The sequence below is a fragment of the Megalobrama amblycephala genome, linkage group LG16, assembly GCF_018812025.1.
Source record: "Megalobrama amblycephala isolate DHTTF-2021 linkage group LG16, ASM1881202v1, whole genome shotgun sequence".
Taxonomy (NCBI): Eukaryota; Metazoa; Chordata; class Actinopteri; order Cypriniformes; family Xenocyprididae; genus Megalobrama; species Megalobrama amblycephala.
The window spans coordinates 37,073,176-37,090,431 of record NC_063059.1 but is presented as its reverse complement, the minus strand read 5'-3'; the positions used below and the strand labels follow the sequence as shown (position 1 = coordinate 37,090,431).

At 41.8% G+C, this 17,256-nt stretch overlaps 1 protein-coding gene and 1 pseudogene across 1 annotated transcript; both read left to right on the top strand.

Annotated features, from left to right (window-relative positions):
• Positions 1 to 5,704: 5,704 nt before the first annotated feature.
• On the top strand, positions 5,705 to 9,257 carry LOC125248598 (annotated as a pseudogene).
• Positions 9,258 to 9,393: 136 nt separating this feature from the next.
• On the top strand, positions 9,394 to 16,870 carry LOC125248600 (E3 ubiquitin/ISG15 ligase TRIM25-like). The gene is made up of 7 exons (XM_048160605.1): positions 9,394 to 10,458; positions 12,647 to 13,219; positions 13,365 to 13,460; positions 13,706 to 13,939; positions 14,023 to 14,176; positions 14,266 to 14,325; positions 15,555 to 16,870. Exons 2-7 carry the CDS (start codon positions 12,662 to 12,664, stop codon positions 16,085 to 16,087), a joined length of 1,635 nt encoding a protein of 544 aa, XP_048016562.1. The 5' UTR covers positions 9,394 to 10,458; positions 12,647 to 12,661; the 3' UTR covers positions 16,088 to 16,870.
• The last annotated feature ends 386 nt before the right edge of the window (positions 16,871 to 17,256 follow it).

The window sequence follows — 17,256 nt, the reverse complement described above, 5'->3', positions numbered from 1 at the left end:
GACGGATTCCTCGACTGGTGAGAAACTCTATAATCTGAAACAAAGAAATCTCTCTGTTAACGAATATGCCTTGCAGTTTCGAACGCTAGCCGCCACCAGCGGTTGGAACGAGCAAGCCCTCATCACCACTTTCCGTCAGGGGCTGGAACCCACCGTGCGGCTGCATCTCGCTGCATACGAGGACTCCATGGGTTTAGAACGCTTCATCCAACTTGCCATCCGCGTGGGGTCCCTTATGCAGTCGTGTATCCTGGAACACCAGGGCCAGTCATCCACCACCAACCTCCTCCGTCGGTCCGAACCCGTCAGCTCTCCAGAACCAGCTACTGAGCCCATGCAAATTGATCATTCTCGTCTCACCCCTAATGAAAGACAGAGAAGGCTGACCCTGAACCTTTGTCTTTATTGTGGATCTATGGGGCATAATCTCTCCACATGCCCAACACGTCCTCCTCGACCCGTGGTGAGTGCAATATTTCCCTCCATTCAGAAAATGAAACCGCTCACTACCATTGTAACCCTTACTGCTGTAAATATCTCTGTTCCAGTGGTGGCGCTCCTTGATTCAGGGTCAGCCGGAAACTTCATCTCAGGCGCTCTCTGTAGACAACTCAAACTCAAGATCTCTCCTTCACCGACGAGCTATCAAATCCACTCCATCACGGGCAAACCCCTGAGCCGTAAACACATCCGTCATTGCGTGGGACCACTTCAACTCAGAGTCGGTATCCTGCACACTGAACACATCCATTTGCTGGTTCTGGAGGAATCCACCGCTGACGTGGTTCTAGGGCGCCCGTGGCTGGAACAACATAACCCCAACATCTCATGGCGCACGGGCGAAGTCCTGAAGTGGGGCGATCACTGCTTCCCAGACTGCTTCCCAGCGCTTCCTGTTCCGAAATCTCCACTCCCCAAGTCTCTTCTCGTCAACGCCACGTCCATCGAGAGCCCTGTTGAGAAGCGCTCCGTGGATGTTCCCCTGGACTACGCCCCCTTCAGTGACGTGTTCTGCCCGCAACGCGCCTCCAAGCTTCCTCCACACCGGCCATGGGACTGCGCCATCGATCTGCTACCGGGTGAACCAGTGCCCAGGGGACGCATATACCCCCTGTCAATACCGGAGGAGAAGGCCATGGAGGAATACATCAAGGAGGCACTCGAACAGGGTTACATCCGCCCGTCTACTTCCCCTGCTGCTTCAAGCTTCTTTTTTGTGGCAAAGAAGGACGGAGGCTTGAGGCCCTGCATCGACTACCGTGCCCTCAACAAGATCACCGTAAAATTCCGCTATCCACTTCCCCTCGTCCCAGCGGCCCTGGAACATCTCCGCGGTGCCACTGTGTTCACCAAGTTGGACCTCCGCAGCGCGTACAACCTCATCCGGATACGTGAGGGGGACGAGTGGAAGACCACCTTTGTCACGCCCACAGGACACTACGAATATCTCGTCATGCCGTATGGCCTGGTCAACGCCCCCTCCGTATTCCAGGATTTCATCCACGAGGTGCTCCGGGAGTTTCTCCATAAGTTCGTTCTGGTATATATTGATGACATCCTCATCTACTCCCGGAGCTTGGCCGAACATCGCCACCACGTTGCGGAGGTCCTCCAGCGCTTACGGCAGTTCCATCTCTTCCTCAAGGCAGAAAAATGCTCCTTTCATCAACCCTCCGTCCAGTTCCTGGGGTACGTAATTGATCACAGTGGCATCCGGATGGACGAGGGGAAGGTCTCCGCAATACAGTCCTGGCCCACTCCTACTACTATAAAAGAACTCCAACGATTCCTAGGCTTCTCCAACTTCTACCGCCGGTTTATCAAGAATTACAGTACCATCGTCTGTCCACTCACCAACCTACTCCGTCACCAGCCCAAGTCTCTGTCCTGGTCCCACAAGCCACCAACGCCTTTGAAACCCTGAAAAGAGCCTTCACCACCGCTCCCCTCCTCGTCCACCCTAACCCGGATCTCCCGTTCATCGTGGAAGTGGACGCATCTACCACCGGAGTGGGAGCGGTCCTATCACAGCAGCAGGGGATACCAGTAGACTCCATCCATGCGCCTTCTTCTCCCGCAAGCTCAACCCGGCGGAGGTCAACTACGACATCGGTGACCGCGAACTCCTGGCCGTCAAGCTTGCCCTAGAGGAGTGGAGGCATTGGTTGGAGGGAGCTACTCACCCTTTTCAAGTTCTCACTGATCACAAAAACCTCGAATATCTGAAGGCCGCTAAGAGACTCAACCCTCGCCAAGCTCGCTGGGCCATGTTCTTCTCTAGATTCAACTTCTCCATCTCCTACCGCCCTGGTTCTAAGAATACTAAAGCTGACGCTCTCTCGCCTCTATGCTCCTGAGGAGAAGCCCGAAGAGCCTGATACTATTCTGCCGGAGTCCATATTCATGAGCCCTATCCAGTGGTCCGAAGAAACCATTCCCTCCTCCAATGCCTCCACACGCACTCCGCCGGGTTGCCCCCAAGGCTTGCAATACATCACACGGGCACGTCGCACTCCACTCCTGCACAGCATCCACTCTTCACTTGGCACTGGTCACCCGGGGGTCAATGAGACCCTCTCGTTGCTCAAACAACGCTTCTGGTGGCCCAACATGGCCAACGACGTCAGGAGGTACGTGCAGGGCTGCAGGGAGTGCGCCATCTCCAAGAGCCCACACCATCTTCCCACCGGCAAGCTCTTTCCTCTGCCCGTTCCTGAGAGACCCTGGTCACACCTGAGAGTGGACTTCGTCACCGATCTCCCTGAGTCTGACGGTCACACATGCATCCTGGTGGTGGTAGACCGCTTCTCAAAGTCCTGCCGTCTGATACCCCTGGAGGGTCTACCTACCGCCATGGCCACTGCAGAACTAATGTTTAATCATGTTTTTCGCTATTATGGATTACCTGAAGACATCGTCTCCGACAGAGGACCCCAATTCGTCTCCCACGTCTGGAAAGCCTTCTTCTCCCTCCTGGGTGTGGCCGTCAGCCTATCGTCTGGATACCATCCTCAGTCGAACGGGCAGACGGAACGGAAGATCCAGGAGATCGGCCGCTTCCTGCGTACCTTCTGTCACGGCCACCAGAACTCCTGGAACCAGTACCTGGGTTGGGCCGAGTACGCACAGAACTCCCTCCGCCAAGCCTCAACTGGACTAACACCCTTCCAGTGCGTACTCGGCTACCAACCCCCGATGTTCCCCTGGGACGGGGAACCCTCCTACGTTCCGGCAGTCGACTACTGGTTCCGGGAGAGCGAGAGGGTGTGGGACTCAGCTCACCACCAGCTGCAGAGGGCCCTGCGCAGACGCAAGATGGCAGCCAGACCTTCTGCCCCGGCTGGTAGACAGGAGCCTCGGAGCGACGAAGGTCTGGCTGTCCACCCGGGACATCAGGATGCGTCTGCCCTGCAAGAAGCTGAGTCCCCGCTTCATTGGCCCGTTCACCATCCTTCGGCAGATCAACCCCGTCACCTATCGTCTCCAACTCCCGGCACAGTATAGTAGAATCCATCCTACATTTCACGTGTCCCTACTCAAACCTCACCACCCTTCTGTTGTTCCCTCCACAGAGCCTGACGTGGCAGCCGCCGAGCCCCCCCTTCCACTTCTCCTAGAAGACGGCACAGCCTACGTGGTCCACGAGATCCTGGATTCCCGGCGCCATGGTGGTAAACTCGAGTACCTCGTGGACTGGGAGGACTATGGTCCCGAAGAACGCTCATGGGTTCCCAGGAATGATATCCTTGATCCTCTCCTGTTACAGAACTTCCATACCAACCATCCAGACAGACCTGCCCCGCGACCCAGGGGAAGACCACCACGACGTCGGGGTCCGCGGCCCTCAGGAGCGGGCCGTGGGAGGGGGGGTACTGTCACAGACACGCCAGGCTCCACCTCACCGCAGTATCCACGCACTCAATCACCAGCATACTAATCACCGCCACCTGCACCTCATTCACTCTGCAATCACCAGCACTACAAAGCCACCACACTCACACACACTCACTGTCCGGTCTCGTTTGCACTACAACACTTGTATGCTTACCTTAAGGACTCCCAATCGACATACTTACCTGCTCCAGCGATCTCCTTCATCTCCTTCGTCTCCTGGTCCCTTCGTGTGCTTACCTTCCTGTGTGTGTGAGTGTCTCCAACGTCTCCCTCCATCTCATCTCTGCTCCCGGATCTACAAGTCAAACAAGGACAGTATCTCTTTCTATTCATCTCTCAAGAACCTGATAGCTACTATTTTCACTCTGTGTTCTACACATTGTTCAATAAAACTCACCTGGATTGCTTTTACCTCTGCCTCCGTGTCTATATCATAACACAGTTGAGATAAATGAAAACATTTGCATAGCAATTTGTATAGTACATTCACAATTGTCAGGCTGGCACAACTGCAAATATGGCTGTTTTATATGTATTGACAAGGAAATAACATTAAGACTGATAATGCAACATCCAGAGGAAATCAATAGATCATTGTGGCAGAGTGAAAAGGTTTGTAGATCTCAAATACTGATTAAAAACTGCTAATTTCAAGTATAGGTAGGTTGGTACACTTTCCATGTCAGGTGGTACAATGATATATATTTACAAATATTTGGTTGTACCACCTGACGAAAAAAAGTAAAAAATGAATTAACACTTTGAAATGTTATGTCTGACTAGTGTTGGCCCAAAACCGGCCCACATATGGTCCGCATGTAATCCACATGTACCAGATGTGGGCCAGATCTGGGCCACACTATGTTGCTGTCTGGGAACTAAAACTTGTTTAAACACATTGTTCTTGACTCAAAAATATGTATTTCATCAGTTTTTTAAAGCTTTATTTGTCAATGACCCATATAACAAAACCTGTTGGAAAAACATTACAATAAACGTGTATTTTTGTTAGTGTATTTGTGCATCCACAGCTAAAAATATTCTAAAATCAATAGACAATGCAGCTGTAGTTTTGATGTTAAGTATTTACTTTGAATAAATGCATTACTAGAAAAAAATGCAGTGCTTTATTTTGTAGTAAAGTTGAACTGTTAGAGCGTGTTTAGATCACGGTGTTAACTGTTTTGAAAGCAGTTACATCACTTTGGAGAAATGTGTCAAATCGATTGAGAAAAACTGTAATACTTCTGAATCCAAGATGCAGTTCATCATCAAGCCACAAAGTGTCAGGGCTAGTTTGGAAAATCAGCTGTTTACTGTGTGGTGTTGATGAAATAATTGTTTTACATCATCACACATGTATTATATGTGTTATGTTACATGTATTAAATCAAAGACTATAGACATAGAAAGGGACTTTGATTAAATGCAGACTATTTTGTTTTTTGTTGGTTTTGTATTGCTGTTTGTGTTGACAAAGACTTTTTTTAAAAGCTTTTTAAAACGATCATCATTTTCTGCCAGAACATAGCAATGTTTCTTTAAAAGATTATAATCAAGAAGAATCACATGTTAAAACAAGAAATGATTTCTGAAAGTTTTGATGCTAAAGACACTGTACAACAAAAATGAAATCATCAATGATTCAATCATTTCACGCACAGATTGCTGGAAGTGTTAGAAGCAGTAAAAACAAACACATTTTCTATGTTACACACCATTCATCTGATTATTGGTGTCGAGAGATACGTTCTCTCTCTCTCTCTCTCTCTCTCTCTCTCTCTCTCTCTCTCTCTCTCTCTCATCTGCTCGATGAAAACCAGGAAGTTTGTGGATTCAGGAGAAATGAAACCTATTTCCCTACACGAGCCTCTGCTTAAGGATCCACACTCTTCTAGTTTGGTTAAAGCTAAAGGAGTGAATATTTGACTTGTTATTCTGTCAAAGCAGGTAAGAAAGTCATATAATCTAATTAAAGGTTTTATTTTTTTGCTTGCTTGCATTGAAAAATTAACATTCAATTATTACTGTATGTGTTTGGTAATAATTATATGTTAATCTGGATATATTATGTTTAGCCTTTTGGTTACAGGTGAAGCATTTAGCATTATCCTTTTTATACTAAAACATAAAACTATAAGCATTTTGTAGATTTTTAGACGTGCTCTTTCATTAATGATTTACATGTGGATTTATGTACTTTCTTTAATGATTTACTTGTGGCAGAGCAGTTCATATTTGAGGACAGACTGTCTGCAAAGAAATGTCTGAATCTGCAGCGAGTCAGTATGTGGATCAGTTCAGCTGTCCAGTCTGTTTGGATCCTCTGAAGGAGCCGGTGACGATTCCCTGTGGACACAGTTACTGTATGAGCTGTATTACTGACTGCTGGGGCCAGAAGGAGCAGGGGCCGCCGTACCGCTGTCCCCAATGCAGAGAGAGCTTCAGTCAGAGACCTCTACTGAAGAAGAACACTCTGATAGCTGAGATGATGGAGACGCTGCAGAAGACGTCCCTACAAACGGCTGCTGTGGAGTGTGATGTTTGCACTACAGAGAAGAACAGAGCTGTAAAGTCCTGTCTGCAGTGCTTGGCCTCCTTCTGTCAAACTCACCTGCAGCTTCACTATGAATCTCCTGCGTTTATGAAGCACAAACTAGTCGAAGCTTCCAGAAACATTCAGGAGAACATCTGCCTCAGTCATGGGAGACTTCTGGAGATTTACTGTCAGGATGATCATCAGTGCATTTGTTGTTTGTGTATTAACAATCATAAAAACCACAACACAGTGTCTGTGGATTCAGAATGGACTAGTAAAAAGGTAATATTAACAATAATGAAAACATGCATAAACTGTTTTAATATTATTATTATATTGCATATACTGTATTTATAGGCTGTAATTTTGGTTCCCTTTGTTACACCCCTTTACCAATGTCTATTCTTGCCTATTGTTTTATTATTTATTTTATATAAACATCTTCAGAAAGAGTTAAAGGAGGTAAAGCTGGCGTGTCAGAAGCTGATCCAGGAGCGAGAGAGAGGTCAGCGGGAACTCAGTGAAGCTGTGAAGCTGCTTCAAGTATGTCTTTTTACTTGTTCTTTAGTTGTAAAGTTTTTTTGACATGTAAAAAAGTAGATCTTTGAGCTCCAAAAATTGATTTAAGAACCATGACATACAATTCACAGTGTTCTTATTGAGACTTCTGTACATTTTTGAGCTTGACAGCCACTTATTTACTGTCTTATTTTGAGTCACAATGATCTTCTTGATCAGATCTTTGTGTCTCTGACAGAGTTCAGCTCTAGAGACCATGGAGGACATTGAGAAGGTCTTCACTGAGCTCATCTGCTCTCTTGAGAAGAAACGCTCTGAGATTAAAGAGCAGATCAGAGCTCAGGAGAAGACTGAGATAGATCGAGCAGAGGAACTTCACAAACATCTGGATCAAGAGCTGACAGAACTCAGAAAAAGACAAGCAGAGATTGAGAAACTTCTGATTACTGATGATCAGATCCAGTGTCTGAAGGTAATGATGCAAAAATGTTGAAAATGGTCCATAAAATGAAACACTATTGTGTCATGGTTGTTTTATGTTCGGAAAAAATAGGTTGTGCTTCACAAATTAAGTCTGAATTATTATTCTCATTTCAGAGCTGTCAGTCTGTGTGTGTTTTACCTTCATTTGAAGACGTTCCCATCTTCACTCAACACACTCATCTGTCTTTTAAAGACATTTCAATCTCAGCGTTTAAGGAGGTTTTGGAGGACGCCTGTCAACAGCAAACAGCCAGAATATCACGAGAAGGTCTTTTTTATTATTAAAAAATGAGTTTTTTATTTAAAAAAGGTGTTGATTCATTCACATTAGATTTCATATAAATATTAAGCATTTGATTGTGTTTCCCCTTCTTTAGTGTCAAATGTTCATGTCTCAGAGACTCCAGAACCTGAAACTCCAAATGGATTTTTGCACTGTAAATTGAGTTCTAATAATATACACTGTTCTCTCAAACAGTTGCTGAATGATGTGAATGACTGTGATATTGTGAGGGGAAAGTGTGGATGACAGTACTTTATTTGAATATCTATTTGTCCCTCCATCATCTTCAGATTTCTGTGAACTGCAACTGGATCCAAACACTGCACACAAAGAACTCATCCTGTCAGAAGAGAACAGAAAAGCAACACATTCAGTTGAAGTTCAGCAATATCCTGATCACCCAGAGCGATTTGATTGGTATTGTAATGTCTTGTGTCGAGAGGGTTTGTACGGTCGCTGTTACTGGGAGGTCGAGTGCAGTGGGAACAACTGGTCTGTAGCAGTTTCCTACATAGGAATTAGTCGTAAAGGAAAAAATAAAGACTGCTGACTGGGGTTTAATAGCAAATCCTGGAGATTGGCCAACTATCAACAGAATTTCTATGTCAAACATGATAATGAGCATGTCCGTATCCCTGCTGTCTGCTCCTCTAGAATAGGAGTGTATCTGGAGCAGGAACTCTGTCCTTCTACAGCGTCTCTGAAACAATGACTCTCCTTCACAGAGTCCAGACCACTTTCACTGAACCCTTATACCCTGCTTATGGGTTTGGAGATGGTTCATCTGTCAGGATCATAGAACAGAGGAGAGTTCAGACAGTCCAGAAAAAAATGAATTGATAGAGTTTCAGGTTTATTTGCTAAACTTCTGAAACATGTAGGCCAATATATTTTAATTGAAATATAATTTGTAGTTTGGATGAACAAAATACATCAAATTTCTTAAACACCATCAATGAATATAAAACACCCATAAGACACACTCAAGTTGGATATAGTAAATAAATATACAGTTCGTTATCAGATTTTCCAAAATCAGATTACAGTGATTTGTGTATTCCGTAATCTTGGCATCTAAAAGATTTCATCTTCAGCAAAGTTTGTAGCACATGATAATCCATGATGCATTTCATCATCGAGCCACAAGGCATCAGGGTTAGTTTGGAAAATAATCGTCTGTGGAAAAAACTGTTATACAGCACGGTTTTCATACAATAATTGTTATACATAATCACACTTTGTTATATGACGTATTAAATGCAGATTATATTTTGTTTTGTTGCTACCTACTTGTAGGATCATCTTTACAATTTAACAGATAACAGAGTTGACTTCAGACTGAGGCCTGATTTTGATTGATTTTTGATTTTGTTGTTGACAAAAAGCTGAGAAACTGCAAAACACCTTTTACTCACATTTTCAGAACATAGCAATGTTTCTTTAAAACATTAATATTTATATTTGTTTTTCTTCAGTTTAATGTATAATTAATAATGTAAATGTGTGATTATGATAAAATAAAGAGATAATCAAATCTAATTATTCATTTGTGTTAATAACATTCTAGTGATCGTTTGATAAAATTGTGGCCATTTTATGGAATATTTTGTCTGAAGAATCTGTGATCTAAGTGAGTGTTTTTTTTCTCCGCTGCAGCTGAATGAACTTTATCTTCTCAAAATCAAGAAGAATCACATGCTAAAACAAATAATTTCTGAAAGGTTTGATGCCAGTGACATTGTACAACAAACATGAACTCATCAATGATTTAATCATTTTACACAGATCGCTGGAAGTGTGTTAGAAGCTGTTAAAACAAACAAACAAACACATTTTCTATGTTACACACTCAACTAATTACTGGTGTCAAGTCACCTTTATTTACATAGTGCTTTTTGCAATGCAGATCAAAGCAGCGATAAAGGGAACATAATTTTGGCTGCACAGCAGTTCTAGAAGAAAATAGTGTCATTGTCCAACTTAAGTAAGTTCAGTATTGATTCATTCCGTTGTAAAAATCATTAGTTATTAATTTAGTTTTCTCTGTAGATCAGCTTTAGAGAAAACAGTGAAGTCATCGTCCAGCTCAGTTTAGTTCACATACAAAGGTGTCAAGAGATATGGTGTGATATTAAGAAAAATAGGGGAGACCAGGGGCAAATGTAACGGGACAATTGTAACATCTCAAATTGCACCAATCAGAAATGAGACAGAACCATGAAACTCACTTTGCATGTGCTCTGTGGAGATCCCTCTCTGCATGCCAAAGGACAAGCTTCTAAATCATACTTGGTAAAGTTTTTCTTGGTAAAGACTAATTTTTGAGGTATTAAAGTAATTAGATGTAACATTTGACTTCTAATGTTTCAATCAGTATTGTAATTGCTTGTAAAAACATTTGGTGACTCTTAACAACACACAGAAGTTACTGACATAGAAATTGTATCCAAATATATTTCAAAGGTTTTTGAGTAATGACGACATGATCAAAATTTGGTACAATTGCCCCCGGTCTCCCCCTACAGAGAGTAGAGCATCAAAACTGCAAAGTCATGGTTTCACATAAACAATGTTTACTCTCTCTCTCTCTCTCTCACTGAAAACCAGGAAGTTTGTGGATTCAGGAGAAACGAAACCTATTTCCTTGCAACACAAGCCTCTGCTTAAGAATCCATTTACTCTTGTTAGTTTGGTTAAAGCAAAAGGAAGGAATATTTGACTTGTTATTCTGTCAAAGCAGGTAAGAACATCATGTAATCCTCATTTAATGGTTTAATGTCTTTAGTTTATGCTTGTATTGAAAAATTAACATTCAATTATTCCTTATTACTGTATGTGTTTCATGAACAGTGAAGTATTCACAGCGCTTCACTTTTTCCACATTTTGTTATGTTACAGCCGTATTCCAAAATGGATTAAATTCATTATGTCCCTCAAAATTCTACAAACAATACCCCATAATGACAAAGTGAACGAAGTTTGTTTGAAATCTTTGCAAATTTATTAAAAATAAAAAATGAAAGAATCACATGTACATAAGTATTCACAGCCTTTGCCATGACTCAAAATTTAGCTCAGGTGTATCCTGTTTCCACTGATCATCCTTGAGATGTTTCTATGGCTGCGTCCGAAAACTGAGGTAGCTGACTTGCTTCCTCGCTGCCTTATCAAGCAATGACTTGTAAGGCAGCATTTGTGCATGAAGGCACCTCATGAAACTGAATTCGGACAGACTTCTGAGGCAGCATAAGAGTTTAATGATCTACCGCAATATAGCGTGAGCTTTGGTGAGAACTAAACAAATATTTAATTACTACAGTAGTAATTTCTCACTATAAATGACATCAAAAGTGGAAAATGTAGTCAAAAATGTACATTTACTCACAAACTGGCCAGCAAACGCAACTTTCGGACGCCATCTTTATTTTTCTAGCTCAACTGTCAGAATGGAAAGCACAGGATTGTGGGATATCAAAGGCAGCAAATGATACATCTATGCTGCCTTGAAAAATCGATCAGATGAAGGTATCTCAGGAAACAGGAAGTGAAGCTAACATTGGATTTGGATGTGCCTTGATGCCTTCCTACCTTGAAATGTGTCCTCAGAAGGCAGCATTTTCCAGTTTTCGGACGCAACCTATAACTTGATTGGAGTCCACCTGTGGTAAATTCAGTTGATTGGACATGATTTGGAAAGGCACACACCTGTCTATATAAGGTCACACAGTTAACAGTGCATGTCAGAGCACAAACCAAGCCATGAAGGCCAAGGAATTGTCTGTAGACCTCCGAGACAGGATTGTATTGAGGGACAGATCTGGGGAAAGGGTACAGAAAAATTTCTTCAGCATTGAAGATCCCAAAGAGCACAGTGGCCTCCATCATCCATAAATGGAAGAAGTTTGGAACCACCAGGACTCTTCCTAGAGCGGGCCGCCCAGCCAAACTGAGCAATCGGGGGAGAAGGGCCTTAGTCAGGGAGGTGACCAAGAACCCAATGGTCACTCTGATAGAGCTCCAGCATTTCTCTGTGGAGGGAGGAGAATCTTCCAGAAGAACAACCAGCTCTGCAGCACTCCACCAATCAGTTCTGTATGGTAGAGTGGCCAGACAGAAGCCACTCCTCAACCTGAAGTTTGCCAAAAGGCACCTGAAGGACTCCCAGACCATGAGAAACAAAATTCTCTGGTCTGATGAAACAAAGATTGAACTCTTTGGCCAGAATAGCAAGCATCATGTCTGGAGGAAACCAGGCACTGCTCATCACCTGGCCAATACCATCCCCACAGTGAAGCATGGTGGTGGCAGCATCATGCTGTGGGAATGTTTTTCAGTGGCTGGAACTGGGAGACTAGTCAGGATCGAGGGAAAGATGAATGCAGCAATGTACAGAGACATCCTTGATGAAAACCTGCTCCAGAGTGCTCTGGACCTCAGACTGGGATGAAGGTTCATCTTCCAACATGACAACAACCCTAATCACACAGCCAAGATAACAAAGCAGTGGCTACGGGACAACTCTGTGAATGTCCTTGAGTGGCCCAGCCAGAGCCCAGACTTGAACCCGATTGAACATCTCAAGTCAAGTCACCTTTATTTTAGCACTTTTTACAATGCAGATTGTGCTTTACATTGATAACTGGTACATAATTTTAGCTGCACAGCAGCTCTTAAAGAATAGTGTCAGAATAGTGTAATAAATTTAATCCATTTTGGAATACGGCTGTAACATAACAAAATGTGGAACAAGTGAAGCGCTGTGAATACTTTCCGGATGCACTATATGTTAATCTGGATGTGTTATGTTTATTCTTCTGGTTACAGATGAAGAGTTTAGGATTCTTTCATATTAATATACAAAACTGTAAGCATTTTGTAGATTTTTATACATGCTCTCTTTCATTAATGATTTACATGTGTATTTATAGGCTACTCCTTCAGAAATGGCAGAGTCTGCAGTGAGTCAGTATGTGGATCAGTTCAGCTGTCCAGTCTGTTTGGATCCTCTGAAGGAGCCGGTGACGATTCCCTGTGGACACAGTTACTGTATGAGCTGTATTACTGACTGCTGGGGCCAGAAGGAGCAGGGGCCGCCGTACCGCTGTCCCCAATGCAGAGAGAGCTTCGGTCAGAGACCTCTACTGAAGAAGAACACTCTGATAGCTGAGATGATGGAGACGCTGCAGAAGACGTCCCTACAAACGGCTGCTGTGGAGTGTGATGTTTGCACTACAGAGAAGAACAGAGCTGTAAAGTCCTGTCTGCAGTGCTTGGCCTCCTTCTGTCAAACTCACCTGCAGCCTCACTATGAATCTCCTGCGTTTATGAAGCACAAACTAGTCGAAGCTTCCAGAAACATTCAGGAGAACATCTGCCTCAGTCATGGGAGACTTCTGGAGATTTACTGTCAGGATGATCGTCAATGCATCTGTTGTTTGTGTATTGACAATCACAAAGTACACAATGTGGTGTCTGTGGATTCAGAATGGACTAGTAAAAAGGTAATATCAACAATTAAAAAATTATATTTTTAGGCTGTAATTTCGATTCACCTTGTTACACAACCCTTTACCAGACTGGAAAGGTGTTGAGTCTTTTCTTGTCTACTGTTTTATTTATTTATTTATTTTATGTTAACATCCTCAGAAAGAGTTAAAGGAGATAAAAGTGGCATATCAGAAGCTGATCCAGGAGCGAGAGAGAGGTCAGCGGGAACTCAGAGAAGCTGTGAAGCTGCTTAAAGTATGTCTTTTTACTTGTTTTTTAGTTTTAAAGGGGTTTTTTTACATGCAAAAAATTTGATCTTTTAAAATGAATAAAACTGGATGACCAATGGGTTTTGAACTCCAAAACATTATTTACAAAGTGCTATAAAAATCATGACATACAATTCACAGTGTGCTTGACAGCCACTTATTTACTGTCTTACTGCATTATTTTGAGTCACAACAGTAATCTGCATGATCAGATCTTTGTGTCTCTGACAGAGTTCAGCTCTAGAGACCATGGAGGACATTGAGAAGGTCTTCACTGAGCTCATCTGCTCTCTTGAGAAGAAACACTCTGAGATTAAAGAGCAGATCAGAGCTCAGGAGAAGACTGAGATAGATCGAGCAGAGGAACTTCACAAACATCTGGATCAAGAGCTGACAGAACTCAGAAAAAGACAAGCAGAGATTGAGAAACTTCTGATTACTGATGATCAGATCCAGTGTCTGAAAGTAATAAAAGTAATTTCATTGGTATACCACCATGTTTCTATACTTACTCACTGTTTCACATTTTCATATTTGTCTCATTTCAGAGGTGTCAGTCTGTGTGTGTTTTACCTTCATTTGAAGATGTTCCCATCTTCACTCAACACACTCATCTGTCTTTTAAAGATATTTCAATCTCAGCGTTTAAGGAGGTTTTGGAGGACGTCTATCAACAGCAAACAGCCAGAATTTCCAGAGAAGGTCTGAAACTTTTATGTGTAATATTTTGTCATTCATACAAGATTACACTTAAGAAATAAACAGTGTATTGGTTCTTTTTGGCCCCTCAGTGTCAAATGTCCATGTTGCAGAGCCTCCAGAACCTAAAACGGCAAATGAATTTTTGAAATGTAAGTAAAAAAAAAAATTCTGAATCAAAAACATTCATTGATAAATACACTGCACAATATGTGCACAACAATGCACATATAGGTTTGTCTAGGCCCCTTAATTGTAGTAAAGACAAAACTTAAAGGTGGGAATCAGTAGATTTTGAAAAACGCTGTTGGACATTGTTAATATTTGAAAATTAACCCAAACAAACACACCCCTCTCTTCATTGCTCCATCTCCAGAATTCACACTCCAATCCTAAACACCCTGTCCTGATTGTCTAGCGGTCGTCAGTGTGCAGTAGTTTAACTGCTCAACTCTCACTATCTGGCCACTGTTACACACGCAATGTGAGAGTGGATGTCTGTTTATTACAGCTGATGCGCAACAAAATAATGCTTCATGAAAAATAAAGCGCAGTTGATGAACAAATGACAAAGAAGCAAAAAAAAAAAAAAAATGAATGTACAGTGCACACAAGTAAATACAAAGTGTTCGCCGTTAGTCGCAAACAGCACAGCACCTCTAGACAATCAAAACCCAGTGTTACTTACATGAGAAGCGACTGTTTTCAGGCCTTCCCCCTTAGCTCTCTCCAGCGCCGGAAATCTTTTCTAATATAACCGGGTCCTAAAGCGCTTGCCCAGTCATAATCCTTCATTCCAGTTATGTTCTTTTGAGCTCTTTTGTATTGTGTACCATCTCTTGATCTTGATCGCTTTTCTTTTTTCAAATCTCTCAAACCTCTTGCTTGTTCTCTCACCTCAACCATCATACACCCCCTAATGCTGATTGGTTACACGTTTGTTGTTGGTGTCGGCCGACTAACTTCCAAACAGTGTTTTTGAAATTCTAATGACTCCACCTTTAATGTTATGGCATTTAATGAAATTCCAGAAGATTCTGTGCTTTTAACTTTGTGGCAATGGAACATTCGGGCGGACATGACAGAGCCTCAGTGTACAAAATTAGTTAATAAAGAAAAATCTGATGTGAAAGAACAAAGCCCAGAACTCGAATGAACACATCTGGGATGATTTGTAACAGTGAACCACCAACATCAGTGCTTGAACTCGCTGATGCTCGGGTGTCTTGTGAATAGGAGAAAATCCCTGCATTCTCCAGAACATCCCAGAGAAGTGGGAGGACCAACTCCCTATTGATGCCCATGGTTTTGAAATACTTAATAAGAACACATTCAGTGTCTAATAATTCAATATATCTTTGTTTCTATCCATCCTCCTCAGACTTCTGTCAGCTGAACCTGGATCCAGACACTGCAGACAAAAAACTCAAACTGTCAAATAGGAACACAAAAGCATCATATTCAGAAAAAGTCCAGCAGTATCCTGATCACCCAGAGCGTTTTGAGTTTCCCTACATCTTGTGTCGAGAGGGTTTGTACGGTCGCTGTTACTGGGAGGTTGAGTGCAGTGGGAAGGAATGGGCTGTAGGAGTTTGTTACAAAGGAATTAGTCGTAAAGGAAACATTAATGACTGTAGACTTGGCTCCAACAAAAAATCCTGGAGATTTGGCTACTATAATAATGATATCATTTTCATGCATGACAACAAGCAAGTCTCAATCCCTGCTTTCCACTCCTCTAGAATAGGAGTGTATCTGGATCACAGAGCAGGAACTCTGTCCTTCTACAGCGTCTCTGACACAATGACTTTCCTTCATAGAGTCCAGACCACTTTCACTGAACCCTTATACCCTGCTTTTCGAATTGATTCTGGTTCATCTGTCAGTATCATAAAGAAGGGGAGTAAAAACTAAATTCACAAATATATAAAATAAAACTTCAATGTTGGATGAAAAAGATGAAATGATGAAAGAGATGAAATGGTAAATATTTTCAATTAAAAATCTTAAGTGTTTTGTTTTTGTTGTTTAGTGATGATTAAATCATATAGCCTGATTCTCTACTATGTGGCTGGCTGGATCTGAATTTGTAGCAGTTAATAATTTCAGTACACATGCTACTGACAGTCAATATCTTAATGGTTTAGATCAGATCATAGTTTTTGCATTTAGTAGAGGAGCTAATGAGGCATTACATACATGTCTTAGCAGTGTGTGCATTTACATTTGTGTCTATGATATAAAACTTAAATGTTTTAAGATGGTAAATATTTTCAATTATAAAGATGTTTTTTTTTCAGTGAAATTCTCTGTTATACTTTAGTTATACTCTTCACTACTTCTAAACATTCTTTCTTCGTGTGAGCAATCACATGCAAATTGATCCATTACATTATTAAAATCTGTCAGGCATGTATGTACAGGTATGGAAAGTTTGTAAATGGGCAAATGACCTGCCATAGTAATTAAAGAAAAATCACAATCTTATTGATCAAATTTGGAAGCATATATATATATATATATATATATATATATATATATATATATATATATATATATGGAGCTTGCTGGATGTCATTTTTTTGCAGTTTTCTGTTCATTTTTACATGTAAGAAATGTGTAAACATGGGCATGTAAATGTAAATGTTCTGTATACATGTAACACATTGCCTAAATAAAAGTACCGCATACATACAATTTCATTTTTCTGTTCATATTCTTTTTCTGTGTACTACTGTATTGAATTTTCCTAGTAATCTTTTACCTACCGTTAAATCCATATATATATATACAAAGCTCAGAGTGAAACACAGCTTTCACCGAGAAAAGACATTTTTGTATTATATAGTGATCAGTCAAGTCTATAAAAAGTAAAACAAAAATAAAATGTATATATAACTAACATTTCCAGGGTTGACTGGCATGGTAAAAATGACAAACAAAAATATCAAAATATTTTGACTGGTGCGACTCACACAATGACAAAACTTTTCATTTTGGTGGCATCTGTCAAATTATTGGCACAATAAATATGTTTTGAAGCATGGATGATGTTTTGTGTGGGTTAATTGTGAAGTCTGATA